Here is a 16,185-nt window from a genome sequence, read left to right as displayed (position 1 = left end):
AAAAACAAAACGACTGTGCACAGCAGTTCTGTGCACACTTTCTTGGGAGGAAGCATTATGGGAAATGACGTTTATTTCTGAGTACACATGGATCGGGTCGGGCTGTAAGGTTGTTGTCGGTTGAGGCTCAGGCTGCAGTCCCCGCGGAGATCTTCAGGGGGATGTAAAGGTAAAAGGTTGTGCGGTCAAGTCGGTGTCAACTCCTGGCGACCACAGAGCCATGTGGTTGAGATGATGCCTTTTAGCACCTTCCTATATTGCTGCTGCCCGACGTAGGAATTTCCCCTATTTTGGGAAACATACCAGAGGGGATTCTAGCCAACAGTCTCCTGCTCCCCAGGCAGGTTGCTTCCCCGCTGCGCCCCTTACTTCCGACTAAAAGTGCATGTTGTTAGTCATGCTGCTAGAGTTTCGTAATTGAATCCTTCTGCACCAGAACCTAGGCATGAATATGCTTCTGAGTTGAGTTGAGTTGCTTCCTCTATTAACAGTTTATGGAGTTGCAAGAGATCATGTGAGAACGTTCTTCCCTTTTCAGGTTTCTGCTTTGAAGAGGACAAAAAGCTATCTTGTAGCAAGGTGCGTGGGCATTTAACTCGCCCAGCTGCTTACATACATACGTTATCGTTATTTGACTGAATATTTATCTAAAAGTATTCACTTTATTAGAACAACAGAAAAGCTACTCTTAATCCACAGGCTTGAGATTTCTGTCTTGTAAAAAGCTTAACTGTTGGGAAGCGATATAATTATTTGAAAACTGGCAATGAATTGTAACCTAATAGTTCTAGGTATAGATATCCTATAGATGTGAACAATTCAATACTAAACAGTTTAGGGTGGCTTTTAAAAAAGTTTTTATCCTGTCAGTTATAATTTTATTTTTGTTAAAAAAAAAAGTAATACACCTATTAAAACATAAAAGTAAGCTTTAAAAGGCAGCTGTAAAGGTACTAACTACACAGCGGCATTCTTGATTTCATTGAATATTTGGCCATCTTTGGCCTTGGTCAAATAATAGGTGGTTTATTGGCTAGCATGTCAACCTTAAGAGTTACCCTGGGATTGAAAACTTTAAATGGGAGGCTATTATATCCCATATCCTTATATTTATATTTAAAACACTTCAATCCTGCCTTTCCAGATGCACAAGGTGGCTTACACTTCAAAGCAGATGAAGCTTTTATTATTTTCTAGAAAAAGCTTCACTGGCCAAATTTCTGTTTTGTCATAGAAATAGTGGCCAGTAAAAGATGGCAGTCCTATTTGGGCTTAATAGGCTGCTCTGGCACCTAGTATTTACCAAGAAGGCATCCTAGAATGTGCCCCAGAAACCCTCACAAGCAACAGATTGATGTGGCAGGAGCTCCCTGAGGATAAGATGTGTGAAAGCTGTTGCTCTAAATCTGTACATATATCTTTAAATCTGTAAAGATCTCTAATAAAAAAACTTCCTTATTTACCTTTTAGGTGCATGCCACTGTTATGAGTGATGAAAAAAAAATGCAGATTACTCCAGATGCTCCTGGATGGGTCTCAGTCCAAAACCCTTTTGAAAGTCCAAGTGATTTTAGTCATCTACAAGAGCAGATAGTGTCAAGTCCATCAGTTTTCAAGTCCACCAAATCCTCGGTGGTAAGACTTACGATTTTCCAGCATTGTCATACACAAGTTCTATTCATTTGATTGCAGCTTTCCCAGAATCCCTACACACACACACACACAAGTCATGAGAGTTATGATTCCTCTGGCAACAGGATCTGTCCCTGTGACTGGCAACAGAACCTCCTCCTACATTTTTGTACATGGCGTATCTTGTAATGGTTTTAGAAACTAGTTCTGCGCTTCTGTTCTAAACTGAAATTTAGTGATGGCTGAGGCAACTTCAGAACTGCAGAATGGGCGAGCTGTAAATCCATAGTAGACTATGAGGCTGTCCTCGCAAGTGGCCAAGACCGGGCTAAGCCCAGGCTTGGCTGCCTGTGAGAACCACCAGGATCCACGTGGATTCCCACGGCACTGCGGTGGCAAACCCGCCTATGGAGTCCACCAAGGTTAAGGGTGCAAGCATGTCCTTAATTCAGACTAACTGCTTGTGTACGAGCACTGACTGCTCCTAGCCTGTGCTGGCACAGGAGTGGGCTCTCTGCCATCGCCAGGGCGGTCCCCATGGTTCACCACGCAGTTGCATGGTGCACTGTGGGATTTCCAGTCAGGGATGATGTGTCCCAGCCTTCATGCTCCCTCATTCCTCGGGGCAGCAGCAGACCATCTGGACATGCGATCTGCACACCCAGACAGTAATTGGAAGTCTGTGGGGAAGGTGGGATTCTGCAGCCTTCTCTGTCGCCCAGCCTGGTCGTGAGAACTACCTCTATGTTGCTTAGGCCTCACTCATGCATGGATATCAGCATTATGATACTGTTGCAAAAATATCCCTGACCTCTCTGACCTGAGGTGAAGGTGGACTGCGTGTCCTGCCAGAATTAGCCGGGCCAATGCATGCCTGCCCACTGGCTTGCTCCTCTGCCACAGGGTTGTGGAGAAGAGATGTTTTATTATTTTGTGTCTGGCATTCAACAGGACCAAGATTGCATGGGAGGAACAGACCTCCACTTCTGAGCTAGTGAAGGAGAAAACACAAGGATCGTTTGTGATTTTCAAAGTTCTGGTTCAAGGGATATTAGGCCCTGCCCCCCTCCTCCCCCACACCTTTTAAAATTATTTCTTAGCACCCACAACATTCTAAAGGTAACATTACAGTTGTTCAGATACAGGACCGATAGCTTGTTTCTGAAAAGATCATATATGCAGACAGAATTATGGAGCAGGTTTGAATGCAGCCAAACAGCTGAGAATGTTTTCACACTCACTGCTGTGGAGATACCAGCTTTGGAACACAGTCAGTAAGCCCTAGCATGCATTACCCTGTTGTGATCTTATGAACATCGTAGGAAAATTAATCATCCTTCTGAGTTGCAGAGAAAGTGATTTGTCTTTTTTAGTTGGGTCATGAAAAAAGAGTTGACAACAGAGGGTCTAACACCTGAGTTGAGACTGCATTCTCAAATGCACCCAGTGTTCTCCTGCATGTGCATGTTGCAAGGGAAGGTTGGTGAATAAGCTGCTGAACAAACTCAAAGAAGCTTGCGTGCCATAACTGATTTTTCTCAGTGAGGAGCCTCTGATAAGCCCCTGGGTTCCACAGAAGACTGTTTGAAGACCACTGTAAAAGAATCTATTTCTTCCTACTAGTATCTGTAATAGTGCAAATTTTCATGTGTTTGCATGCTCTGTTCTTGAACGGGGAAGTCATTCACACAATCAAAAACAGGTTCTACCTGGGTTTGGGAGATGTGTGTGCTCCCAATTTTCAGTTGTTTGAAGCAAGGTAGGAGTAAAAGCTACGCAGGTTTTCATCCTACCTTGTTTCCACACAACTGAAAATTGGGCGTACAAACAGCTCCCAAACCTGGGTAGAACAACATTTTTGATAGTGTGAATGACCTCAAGAAGTCAAGAGGTGCATCTCACTGTGGTGATCTTTCTCCCTCTTAGACTCCAGGAAAATTTAGGTGGTCTATAGATGAACTTGCCTTAATAAATCCAGTGGAAATTGATTCTGAAGACATACACCGTCAAGCATTGTTTTTAAGCCATGCCAGGTCAGTGGATTTCTGTTGCGTGGAGCAGACTGAACTGATTATCCAGATAATAATTTTTCATTCATATATATATGCAAATGCCTTCCCTGGACTACTAACCTTCTCCAGTGTCACAGGAGGCATTAGTTTATTCCCCCTATGCAATAAACTAATTTTCACTGTTATCTGTGTTTCTCCCTCCCCTTTTGCTCACACGTTGTAGATTAGATAAAGAGATGGAAGAAAAAAGACAACAAGCCATTGAAGAGGTAATTATCAGTTCTTAAATTGGACAGCTCAATTTTACTTGGGTTAAAGTAAATTGCACTGCAGCTTAGGTAATTGGAGTACAGTTCTAAGATACAGTGTTAACCAAATACAGCTCACTCTTCACAAACAACTTGTAACATAGAAAGTCTATTCCTGCACTGTACTACTTCAGACTACAGATGAGGGGAATAGCTTTTCTGAATTTTCCTCTGTATTGGTTGAGGGGCCAATCCTCCATGCCCATAGGAAAGAAGATGTTGGAGAGAAGAGTTATAGCCTAGCCTTCTGTCTAACATGCTTGATTCCTACATATAGAATTGTGTGGTGGGACTGTTACCCTTTGGTCAGGGAGTAGCCAGACTTGCAGTTCCTCGGCTGCAGTTCTCAGAAGTGGCACAATCCAGGAACTGCCCTGTAATGTGATCAATTGTGTCTAGACTGGCTAGTGTTTGGGGGTACAGTGTGTTGAGTACCATACTGAGATAATGCTTGTATACACTTGCAGTAAGGCAGGGCTGCACAACCTTGGCCCTCCTGCAGATGTTGGACTACAACTCCCATCATCCTTGACAGTTGGTCATGGTGGCTGGGGATGATGGGGGTTGTAGTCCAAAAGAGATGGAGGGCCAAAGTTATGCAGCCCTGCAATAAGGAGAAAGCTCTGTCAAACCTTTATTAGTTTTTACATGGAGGAGGAGTTGAAGAAATGTTTTCTTGTCCCAGTTGGCACTAGTGTGTCAGTGGGTAGAATCAAAGCTGCTGGCCTGTGTTCTTAAAAACTAGTTTTTGTTGAGGCTTACGAAAAGCACTATACAGAATAGCTTGCACTATACGGAATAACTTGCTTTTCATTCACTTTTTAACATGGCCATTCTCTGTGTATGTGGTTGTTGTTTTTTTTGCGGGGGGCGCGTTGTAAGTTAGGCATGGCATCTGGAGCATAGGAAGCTGTCTTATACCGAGTCAGACCAGTGGTCCATCTAGTTCAGTATTGTCTACCCAGACTGGCAGTGACTTCTCTAAGGTTATAGGCAGAAGTCTCTCTCAGTCCTGTCTTGGAGATGCCAGAGAGGGAACTTGCAGATGCTCTTTGCAGAGCAGCTCCATCCCCTGAGGGAATATCTTACAGTGCTCATACTTGTCTCCCATTCAAATGCAACAGGTTGGACCCTGCTTAGTGAAGGGGACAATTCATGCTTGCTACCACAAGACCAGCTCTCTTCTGGACATAGCAGTTTTTGGCCACTTAGGGAAAACTTGTTGGAGACTAAATAAAAGTTACTTTGGGGTATAATGTTCCCAGTAAGGGATTGTCTTTGGAAATAATGCTATGATCAAGGGCTTGAGGCATTTCACTTGCAATTTTAATGCCTTTAAAGTGTCTTAGTTGGATGCAATGTAATGGAGTGTGTGTCTATATATTGGATAGCATCCATAGTTGACAGTAGTTTAGAATAAGATTTAGGACTTTCATTCCAGACTAAGGAGAAATGTTGATGCTACCCATATACAATCTGTCCTCTTGTTCTTTTAGTTCTTCACCAAAAGTATCATTGTTCCATCTCCTTGGACCAATCAAAATGGAAAACAGGTTTCTCAGTTGAATTCAACTCGATGTAAGTATTGTCTGTAGTAAAAGGTTAATCCTTGCTATTTTCAATGCATATCTTGCTGTACAAACCACTTAAGACTCTGTATTTAATATTTAGTTAGCTAGGTCAGTTGAAATGGAACCAAATGTGCTGGGCTGAGGAAATCCACTCTTCTACTAGACTGTGACAAGCGAAGAAATCCTGATGGATAATGTACCAATATAGTCTGAGGTCTGGCACCCTAACCCCTGCTCCGTTTTTTGTTGCCTTGGAGTGGCAACAGTCAAGGCATCTGGAATGAGAGCTGAAATAGTTGTGATTAGCAGCTGCTGCAGCGAATAGAACACATGGAGGAAGCAAAGCAGCAGGGGGAGGACCTGGAGGATATGGATGTGCACGAACCGGTGTTCGGATGGTGTGGCAGGGGAGTTGCCTTTAAGGAGCAGGGAGGGTGCCCTCACCCCGACCCCCTGCTGCATTTCCTCTGCTGGCGCTGCCACCAAAACTGCTGGTGTGAGGCTGCTGCAGTCAGCGTCATACCAGAAGTGGCCGGTGCGTGTGCACACGTCATGCGCGTGCACTGGCCACTTCCAGTAAGACACTGGCCAGGGCTGCAAGGAGGTATGCAGCAGCCCCGCACCAGTGGTTTTGGCGGCAGCGCTGGCGGGGGGAATGCCAGGGGGCAGGGTAAGGGCACCCTCCCTGATCCTTAGGTAAACCAACCCTTCCACCTCCGCTGGACCATCCGAACATCGGACCTCTGAACCAATTCGGTGGTTGTAAAAGGACCACCATACCAGTTCTTGCACATCCCTACTGGAGGAAACTCCCTGTTACACAAGGTGAGGCACAGCTGCTTGCTCTGAGTTCTTGCATTGTTTTTGTACTGCCTCAGGCAGGCAGCAGTAAGTTTTGTCTTGGGCAGAAGTGGTGTGTGTGTGTGTGGTGCTGCCCATATCCCTCTTACTGACTAGCCACTTATAGATCAGAACAGGCTGGCCCTGGCCAGCAGCTTCCAAGGGCACTTGTGAGTCTCCTCCCTTGAAATATATTGACTTGGCACCCTGAGCTTTGGTGTGTTCACAAAACTTCAGAAGGGTGAAGTGTAGCGAAGTGTGGGGAGGCTCTGGCTCGAGAGCACGAGCTCCCTCGAATGCATATTAGCATATTCTGAAGTAAAAAGCAGTGCCTTCAGTTTCAATCCCGGCAGGATTGCCCATGAAGAATTTTGTTTCTCCAGCTCTGTAGGAAGAGAAATTATTCCGAATTTAATGTACTGCCATAGCTCGAGGAGTCATCTGACTAGTAAAAATTTTTGTCCGGCTGGTGAACTGAGCCAACATTTCTTCACCCCTGCAAATGTGCATGTACATTAAATGGGTTATGGATTTTTTTTCCCCTTGCAAGTTATTCATAGGCTTCCTCATAGTTACTTACGGTGCTTTTCTTCACCTAGGAAGTCTTGTGTGCCTTGGGCTCAGTGGCTGACATCCTGGTAAATTTGTTAGTTCTTTATCGTAACCCCTGAGTACGACTATTGAGTAACTTTAATCTGGATGGCAGCTGCTGAGTGACTACCATTGTGGCTACTTATGGATGCTTGTCCATCTTTTTCCAGATAAGTCAGGGTGATATACTTGGGGTTTTTTCTCCCCTCCCCCACCCCCTTTTCTTAAAAAACAAACAAATTAAAAATACAAAACCCTTCACAACAGGTTAGGCCAATAGAGGCTTGACAAATCCAAGGGTCCAGAAAGCCATGGCACCTATAAATTTCACTGTGTTGCCTAGACTGGGATACTCAGAGGTAGTAATTTAATCAAATCTTTATTTTGTCCCAGGCAGCCCTGTTCTTGTTTACAGCATGTTACTGGTAAAGGGGATAAAAAGAAGTCCATTGACCTGACTCTTCCACAATATCTGTTACTAAGTTTGGCAATTTGGTCAAGTGTCCTTTATCTGGCTCCTAAATGCTTGGGCTGGCTCTTAGATACAAAGAAAAATTGTTAAGGCCTGGGCTAAGAGAATATGACAGCCAAAACTTCATGACCCATGGAGCTTCAAACTGTGACCTCCGCTCCAATAATATCCATGGCACCATTCTGGCTGAGATTTCCAGAATATTCTAGCACTGTCACTACCCATGATACATGTTCATCTCTTTTGTATATCTGTGTCCTGGACCATGAGATTTTAGTATAAAGAAATAGACCATACAAGACTGAGGCCAGCACAGTCCTGCCCTAGCAGATGAGACTTGAACAAAGAAAGGGATGTGGAGCAAGGTGCGAGGGTGCAAAAGTTTCAGATAAACCAGCAGGGGACAGACTAGAACCAGGAGTAGAGCAGATGAAAGCACATGATAGCTGTCAGAAAGGCTGAATGACAGTAAGGGCGATCACACGCACAAACGCCAGGTAAGAGATGCTGTGTATAAGTGTGTCTATACCAATGCCAGAAGCCTCCAAGCCAAGATGAGCGAGCTGGAGTGCTTGGTTGCTAATGAAAACATGTATACAGTGGAAACCTGGTGGAACAGTGAGAACCAGTGGGACACGGTTATTCCTGGATACAAACAGTCTACAGGGAGGGGAAGATTGAGGGTGAAGTAACTCTGTGTGTTGAATCCAGCATACAATCCAACCATGTAGAAAACTCTGAAGACTGGAGTCCTTCACAGAAACATGGGTGACAATATGAGGACTGAAAGGCAATGTGTTACTGGGGATGTGCTATCGCCCTGCTGAACAAAACACTGAGAGTGACCTGGGGTTGGATAAGCAAATCAGAGAGGTGTCAAAGAGACAGAGCTGTAATAATGGACTGCTTCAATTACACATATACTGTGCAAATTCACATGCAAATACTGACAGATAGGCCACATTTCTAGACATGCTAAATTTTATTTATTTATTTGAAACATTTGATATACCGCCCACTCCGAAGACTCCGGGTGGTGCACAAAAACATGCAAACAAGGCAACATTAAACATTACATTCTAAATTAAAAACGTAAGTAACTAACAAAAACCAAATAGGTAAACTACAGGGCAAAAGCCTGGCAAAAAAGATAGGTCTTCAATAGAGATTTGAAGATCAGTAAGGAGGGGACGAAACGAATCTGGAGGGGAAGAGTTCCAAAGAATTGGGGCAGCAACCGAAAAGGTCCTTTTGTGGGTCCGAGAGCCCCAAATCTCTCGGAAATCAAGGACCAACAAGAGGGTCATCTGAGATGATCTAACTGGACAGGATGTAACTGGATGGGAGAGGCAGGTCTGTAGGTAGACAGGCGCCAAGCCCCGCAAGGCTTTGAAGGTCAGAACCAGGCCAGTGACTCTGACATAGAACAGTTGGTTGTGGAACCAACCAGAGAGAAGGCAACCTTAATCCTGAGTGGTGCCTAGGATCTAACCTGAGTTGTTGGATCTGTGGAACCATTGGGGAACAGTGACCATAGTGTGATCCAATTCAGCTTTTATGTGAGTGGGGCATTGCTAAGGAAGTCCAACACAGATGCATTGGACTTCAGAAGAGGAAATTTCTCAAAAGGTAGGGGACTGATAATAAGGAAACTGAAAGGAAAAGTTGGGAGCGTCAAATCACTCCAGAAAGCATGGAACTTATTTAAAACCACAATAATAGAAACTCAGTTGGAATGTATACCTAGAAGGAGCAAAGGTATCACCAAGTTCAGGAGGATGCCGGCATGGCTAACAAACAGAGTCAGGGGAGCTATAAAGGGGAAGAAGATTTCCTTCACAAACTAGAAGTCCTGCCCAAATGAAGAGAACAGAAAAGAACATAAACTCTGGCAAAAGAAATGCAAGGAGACAATAAAGGATGCAAAAAGAGAGTTCAAGGAGTATATAGTTAGATGTGTCAAGGGGAGTAACAATTTTCTTCACATACAGTATATTAGAAGTAGAAAACTGGCCAGGAAATCAATTGGAGCCTTAGATGAGGACATGAAAGGAATTGAGGAGATTGCAGAGAAGCTGAATGAGTTGTTTGCATCTGTCTTCATGGCAGAGGATACTGACCATATTCCCGCTCCAGAACTGAGCTTCTCAGTCTTGGAGGCTGAACTGGGCCAATCTGAGGTGACGAGAGGATGTTCTAAATGGTCTTGAAAAATTAAAAATTTAACACATCACCAGAGCCAGATGGCATCCACCCAAGAGTTCTGAAGGAATTCAAATCTGAAGCTGATCTAGCAGAAATTAGTAACTTGTCCCTACAATTGGGTTCTGTTGTTCCCAAAGAACTGGGAAGTAGCAAATGTAACTCCAATTTCTGAAAAAGGCATCCAGGAAACTACAGGCTGGTTAGCTTAGCTTCTGTATTGGAAAACGTACTTGAAGACAAAATTGTTAAGCACACAGAAGAAAAGGCCTTGTTGAAGGGAGAACCAGAATGGCTTCTGCAAGGACAAGTCTTCCCTCACTAACCCTTTGGAGTTTTTTGAGAGTATCAACAGGCATGTGGATAAAGGTGATCTGGTTGCCATAGTATACTTGTACTTGCAAAAAGCTTTTGACAAAGTTCCCCACCAAAGGCTCTTGAGTAAACTTAGCAATCATGGGATGGGGACAGGTTCAGTGTGGAGTGGTAACTGGTTGAAGGACAGGAAACAGAGTAGGAATAAATGGACAGTTTTCACAATGGAGGAGAGTAAGAAGTGGGTCCCCTAGGGATCTTTACTGAGACCAGTGTTCTTTAACTTGTTCATAAATGATCTAGAAGTTGGGGTAAGCAGCCAAGTGGCCAAATTTGCAGTTGACACTAAACTATTTAGGGTAGTGAAATCCACCACAGATTGTGAGGGGTAGGGATGTGCATGAACCTGTTTGCCGTTCTAGTCTTAGAATGCCAAACAGGTTTGGAATCCCCACGTTCGAACCAGTACGAACCAGGTGTGGGCCTCCTTAAGGTGCAAGGGAGGGTGCTCTTATCTCCCCCGCCATCCTTCCCCCTCCGGTGCTGTGTTAAAAATCGCTGGGGTGCAGCGGCTTTGGTTGGAATTGGTTAGCTCCTCGCGATGCCGGCAACCGCCACAAGGGGGTACTACAGTCACATGCATCTGGCGGTTGTCGGCATCGTGAGGAACTAACGAATTACAACCAAAGCTGACCTGCGCAGGCGCAGAACCCATCAGTTCTGAATTTATGGAACCACTACCAGATCACCTGTTACAGGTAAGCAACCTGTTTTTCCCTCTTGCTGCCCCGGTCAGCGTAATACCAGAAGTGGCATGCGCACTTCCGGTATTACGCTGACTGGGGCAGCAAGAGGGAATACAGCTGCCCTGCCCCAGCGATTCTTGACGCAGCGCCAGAGGGGGAGGCACAGTGTGGGAGGTAAGAGCACCTTTCCCGTGCCTTAAAGAGACCTCCTCCTGGTTGTGCATGGAACTAGTTCTGTGCACACCCCTAGTGAGAGGCTCCAAAAGGATCTCTCCAAACTTGATGAATGGGAAAGAGAATGGTAAATGTGGTTCAGTGTAAGCAAGTGTAAAGTGATGCATATTGGGGCTAAAAACCCCAACTTCACATATACACTGATGGGGTCTGAGCTGCCAGTGACTGACCAGGAGAGAGATCTTGGGCTCGTGGTGGACAGCTTGTTGGAAGTGTCTACTTGGTGTGTGTCAGCTGATCATTAGAAAGGGGATTAAAATAAAAATGCTAATATTATAATTCCCTTATATAAAACTATGGTGTGGCCGCATTTGGAGTTGATTTATTTATTTAGTGTTAGATTTATATACCGCCTTTCATTAAAACAATCCCAAGACAGTTTACAGCAAAATTTAAAAACAAGATTGTAAAAAAGACACAAAATATTAAGCTAAAAATATAAAACAAATCTGATTAAAAAATTAAAATAAAAGCAATACAGAGTACAAAGAGTAGCAGCAGAGACAATCAAATAAAAGCCTGGGTAGAAAGCTACCATTTAACATGCTTTCTCAAAGCTGTGATGGAGACCAAGGAGTGAATAGCCGCCAGGAGAGCATTCCAGAGTCTGGAGGCAGCAGCAGAGAAGGCTCTGTCCCGTGTGCACAACAACCAAGCCTCCCTCATTGTCAGCCCCCGGAGCAGAGCCCCCTCAGATGACCTCGTCAAGCGGGCAGCAACCCTTGGGAGCAGGTATCCTGGGCCCAAACTTTTAAGGGCTTTGAAGGTCAAAAGCAGCACCTTGAATTGGACCCAGAAATAAACTGGTAGCCAGTGCAGCTCTTTCAAAATGGGTGTGATGTGCTGCCACCTGGCAGCTCCAGATAAAACCCTAGCTGCCATGTTTTGCACTAGCTGCAGTTTCTGGATATTCTTCAAGGGCAGCCCCATGTAGAGCGTGTTGCAGTAATCCAGCCATGACATGACTAAGTCATGGGTAACTGTGTAGTTGTATGTACAGCTCTCCTTACCATACTCCAGAAAGGACACTATAGAACTGGAGAAGGTGTAGGAGAGGACAACCAAGTTGAACAAGGGGCCTGGAGTACTTTCCTTATGATGGAAGGCTACAGCATGTGGGCTTTTTAGTTTGGAGAATAGGCAACTAAGGAGAGACATGATAGAGGCGTTTCAAATTATGCATGGAGAGAGAGAGAGAGAGTGGACAGTGTGTTCCCCCTCTTTCACAACAAAGGAACCAGGGGTCGTCCCATGAAACTGATGGCCCAGAAACTTAGGACCAACAAGAGGAAGTACTTTTTCACACAGTGCAAACTAATCTATGGAATTCTTTTCCACGGGATGTGGTGATGGCCACTAGCTTCGGTGGCTCTAAAAGTGGCTTAGACAAATTCAGAGGACAGGTCTATCAATGTCTACTAGGCTGGGCACCATTGACTGCCTCTGAGGCAAAATGCTTCTAAATACCAGTTGCAGGGGAGCAACAGCTGGAGAGAGATCATACCCTCAGCTCTTGCCTGTGGGCTTCTCAGGGGCATCTGGTGGGCCACCATATGAAACAGGATGTCCCCACCTGGGCCTCCTCCTCCAGCCGCAGCGGGGTTGCCCTGGCCGGCGGCGCTGCTGCCGCCGGGTCCCGCTTCTGCTGCGCCGGGGCCGGCTCCACTGGATGGCTTCTCTCCCCCTCACGGAAGCGGCAGCGTGCCGCCTTGCGGCCTGGGCCCTCCACCTCCTCTGGCCGAGGCCGCGGCTCCACCGCCGCCTCAGCCACACCTCGTCCTCTGGCTGAGGCCGCCGCTTCCCTTCCCGCCGCCGGGCCGGACCCGCTGCCACTGCCTCGGCTTTCCCCGCGGCAGGGCCAGTCCTGCCGCCGCCGCCTCTGCCCTCCCCGCAGCCCGGCCGGTCCCACGGGCGCCGCCTCCGGCCTTCCCGCAGCCAGGCCGATCAACCAGCCCACGTGGCGGCTGGCGCAGGCGCCCGTGTCTCCCTCAGCTCTTCTGCGCACGCGCACCATGCACACCCAGAACGTCCGAGGGAGACACGGGCGCACATGCCAGGGAAGACACAGGCACACACACTAGGGTTTTATTCTATAGGATTAAAATGTTATAAACGGTTAATGGCAGTGTTTCCTGATTTGCTTCTCAAACTGCTATTCCTGCATGATCTGCTAGGATAACAGACTTGCCCTGTGAAGTTTTCCTTCTCCTTCTCCTTCTCCATACTTTATCAACATTTCACCACAAGATTTGGTGACAGCCAACAACCTGGATGGCTTTAAGAGGGGTTTGAATAACTTCATGGAGGAGAGGTGTATCAACAGCTGCTAGTCGGAGGGCTATAGGCCATCTCCAGCCTCAAAGGTGGCCTCTGAGTACCAGTTGCAGGGTAGTAACAGCAGGAGAGAGGGCATGCCCTCAACTTCTGCCTGTGGCTTCCAGCAGCATCTGGTGGGCCACTGTGCGAAACGGGATGCTGGACTAGATGGCCCTTGGGCCTGATCCAGCAGGGGTGTTTGGATGTTCTTGTGTTCTATTATTTCCTTGACATGACACAACTGCAATATTTGAAGGGACGATTGTTGCAAGAGGCAGTTCCTTAAATGCCTAGCAGCACCCAATTAATGGAAGAATGGGGCATACTTACAGACTCAATGAGTGTGTAAAGCCTGTTGGTGCTGCTTGCAAATGTGTAGAGCCTCCATGGCTCCTAAGAATTGCATCTGCTCTGTAGGTGGCTTCTCCCATTGGGAATGATGAGAGAAGCATCCTTCAGTGATGACACAACCCTTAAGAGCCATGGAGGCTCTGTGCATTTTTGAGCACCATCAAGAGGGCTTCCATACTTGGAGGCAGTGTATGCACCTTGTTTTTCCATTGGGGTGCTGCGTGGTATCAGTCACATATATTATTTCTCTTGAAAGCTTTCCGCTTACATCTATTCCTATTTGCGACATTTCTTGTGCAGAATTGGATGTTTCTTCCCTTTGTGGCTAACTAGCTTAGGTGAGTGTAAGTGACTCATGTATCATCTATTAGGAACATAGGAAGCTGCCATATACTGAGTCAGACCATTGGTCTATCTAGGTCACTATTGTCTACAGACTGGCAGGAGCTTTTCTAAGGTTGCAGTCAGGAATCTCTCTCAGCCCTATCTTGAAGAAGCCAGGGAGGGAACTTGAAACCTCCAGCTCTTCCCAGAGTGGCTCCATCCCCTGAGGGGAATATCTTAGTGCTCACATGTGGTCTCCCATTCAAATGCAACCAGGGTGGACCCTGCTTAGCTAAGGGGACAAGTCATGCTTGCTACCACAAGACCCAGCTCTCCTCTCTATTGAAATGTCTTGCACGGTTGTGTTCTTGTGTGGTTTTCTGTAGCTAGTTTCTCCCCTTCACAATTAAGAATATTATTTGCTATTCTATTATGCTTTTGTGTTTCAGCTGTAAACGAATAACTTAATATCTTACAGGTATTGATCTAAATAACGCTTCACCAGTTGGCAGAGAAGTAGCTGTGCAACCTGGGAAAAACAATGGTTTGTATGAAGCAAGATGAGAAAAGGAAACATGCCTGCTGCACCATGTTTGTATGCACATGTTATACATTGGAGTTTATGTGGGCTTAACGCTTAGCAAATGTCCATGAAATCAGGATTCCAAACTGGGATTCCAGAAAGGACCCAGTTTAGTAAGTTACTGTTGCAAGGAATGTATTTATCTTTGCAGATGTGGCAGTAGGGAGGTGACAAAGAGACTAGGGGTGTGCACGGAACCGCCAACTGCGGTCCGGCACTGGGGTGGAGGGTACCTTTAAGAGCGGCGGGAGAGTTTACTTACCCCTCCCGCCGCTTTCCCGCTCTGTTGCTGTAATGTCCAAAGTAATTGGGGCGGCAGGATACCTCCCTGCCGCCCCTTCTCCAACATTGCTGGGAAAACCTCCCAGCAGTCCTTTGTGCGCGCACGTCACAGAGACGTCACAGAAGCGCGCGCTCGTCTCTGTGACATTATGGCAACAATTACTTTGGACATTACGGCAACAGAGCGGGAAAGCGGCGGGAGGTGTAAGTAAACCCTCCCGCCGCTCTTAAAGGTACCCCCCACCCTGAACCGAACCACCCAGGTCTGGACCGGTCCGGAGGCCTTTTCAATGGCCTCTGGACCAGTCCGGGCCCATCCCTAAAAGAGACTGTCCCTAGTAGAGCGGAAGTGTTAAGAGACTGCAGTATTAAAAGCCTTTTGCTCCCTTCTGAATGTGTCATTTATTGGGTAGCACATTCTAATAAAACCTTGGGTGTTACTACCATTTTAGGAATATTCCCTTCTCTTTCAGAGAAGATTAAAATGTCTCATTTTAGTGTCTGCTGTGACATGCAAATACATTATCATGAACAGATGAATTAGTTTTCCCCTTTATAACTATTGTTAGAATTCATATGCAAATATATACTGACTTGATCTGCTGAGACAAATTGGTGACCATCCTAGAATTCTATACTGAATACCTAAAATTAGAGAACCCACATTTACACCAACTGTATGTTTCTGTGATGTGCTCTAATTACCTTTTCCCACACAGTGATTCTGTGATGGTCCCCTAACTTTTTTTTTTTTAAATTATTTTCAGTTGCTTGCCAGACAGTATTATCTCTGCCTGTAGACTTTGACCTGGAAAAAATACTAGGTATGTAACCTGGAAGAATGAATGTCTCAGTTGTGTCTTTGTAGAACTTATTGTTATATTCAGTAACAACTCCTAATACTCATGATATTTGGGATTTATATATCACTTTGAGCACCCCTAAAGTGCTCCAAATTACCCCTGTGATCATTGCAGCAGCCCTGTACAGTTGGTTGGTACTAATACCACCATACTGCAGGTGCGGGTATGAAGCTAGGAAGTAGCAAGTTGCCTAGGGCCAAATAGTAAATTTGTGACCTGAAGTGAAATTTGAACCAGCAACTTGGGGCTTAGACTTTTGCCTACCCTATGTAACCTCTCAGCAGTTTCAGTGGCAAGGTGGCAATGCATAATGTAGGAAAATGTGTTTGGATGCGATTGTTGTGTATTGACTTGGACTTTGGCTGAAATTCTAGACACTGTTAGATTACATAAACCCATTTGAAATCTGTAAGAGTTAAGAAGCCTAACTGTGAGATTGCAGTAGCAGAATATGCTTGAAAGGACGGGTTTTGTAATAACCTCTTGCTTGTGTCATGTTTGGGGGCTTGTTTGTGTTTTTCTTTCTTAATTTGACTTAATTTG

General features: G+C 45.6%; 1 protein-coding gene across 7 annotated transcripts in view; it reads left to right on the top strand.

Moving 5' to 3' along the window:
- BORA (BORA aurora kinase A activator) overlaps window positions 1-16,185 on the top strand; it is a 32,199-nt gene that overhangs the window by 528 nt on the left and 15,486 nt on the right. For 3 of the 7 annotated variants that reach the window (XM_053310690.1, XM_053310689.1, XM_053310688.1), the window contains exons 2-8: window positions 539-579; window positions 1,471-1,635; window positions 3,559-3,665; window positions 3,868-3,913; window positions 5,449-5,530; window positions 14,393-14,458; window positions 15,547-15,603. In XM_053310690.1, the coding sequence (XP_053166665.1) occupies window positions 1,486-1,635; window positions 3,559-3,665; window positions 3,868-3,913; window positions 5,449-5,530; window positions 14,393-14,458; window positions 15,547-15,603 (508 nt within the window). In that variant the 5' untranslated portion in view covers window positions 539-579; window positions 1,471-1,485. Of the gene's footprint in view, window positions 1-21; window positions 170-538; window positions 580-1,470; window positions 1,636-3,558; window positions 3,666-3,867; window positions 3,914-5,448; window positions 5,531-14,392; window positions 14,459-15,546; window positions 15,604-16,185 lie in introns of those variants that run through there. The other 4 variants (XM_053310692.1, XM_053310693.1, XM_053310695.1 and 1 more) reach the window with 2 other exon arrangements.

The sequence above is a fragment of the Hemicordylus capensis genome, chromosome 3 (genome assembly GCF_027244095.1).
Source record: "Hemicordylus capensis ecotype Gifberg chromosome 3, rHemCap1.1.pri, whole genome shotgun sequence".
NCBI classification, from domain to species: Eukaryota; Metazoa; Chordata; class Lepidosauria; order Squamata; family Cordylidae; genus Hemicordylus; species Hemicordylus capensis.
Note: the sequence above shows the minus strand (reverse complement) of the source record. Positions and strands in the feature narration are given on the sequence as shown.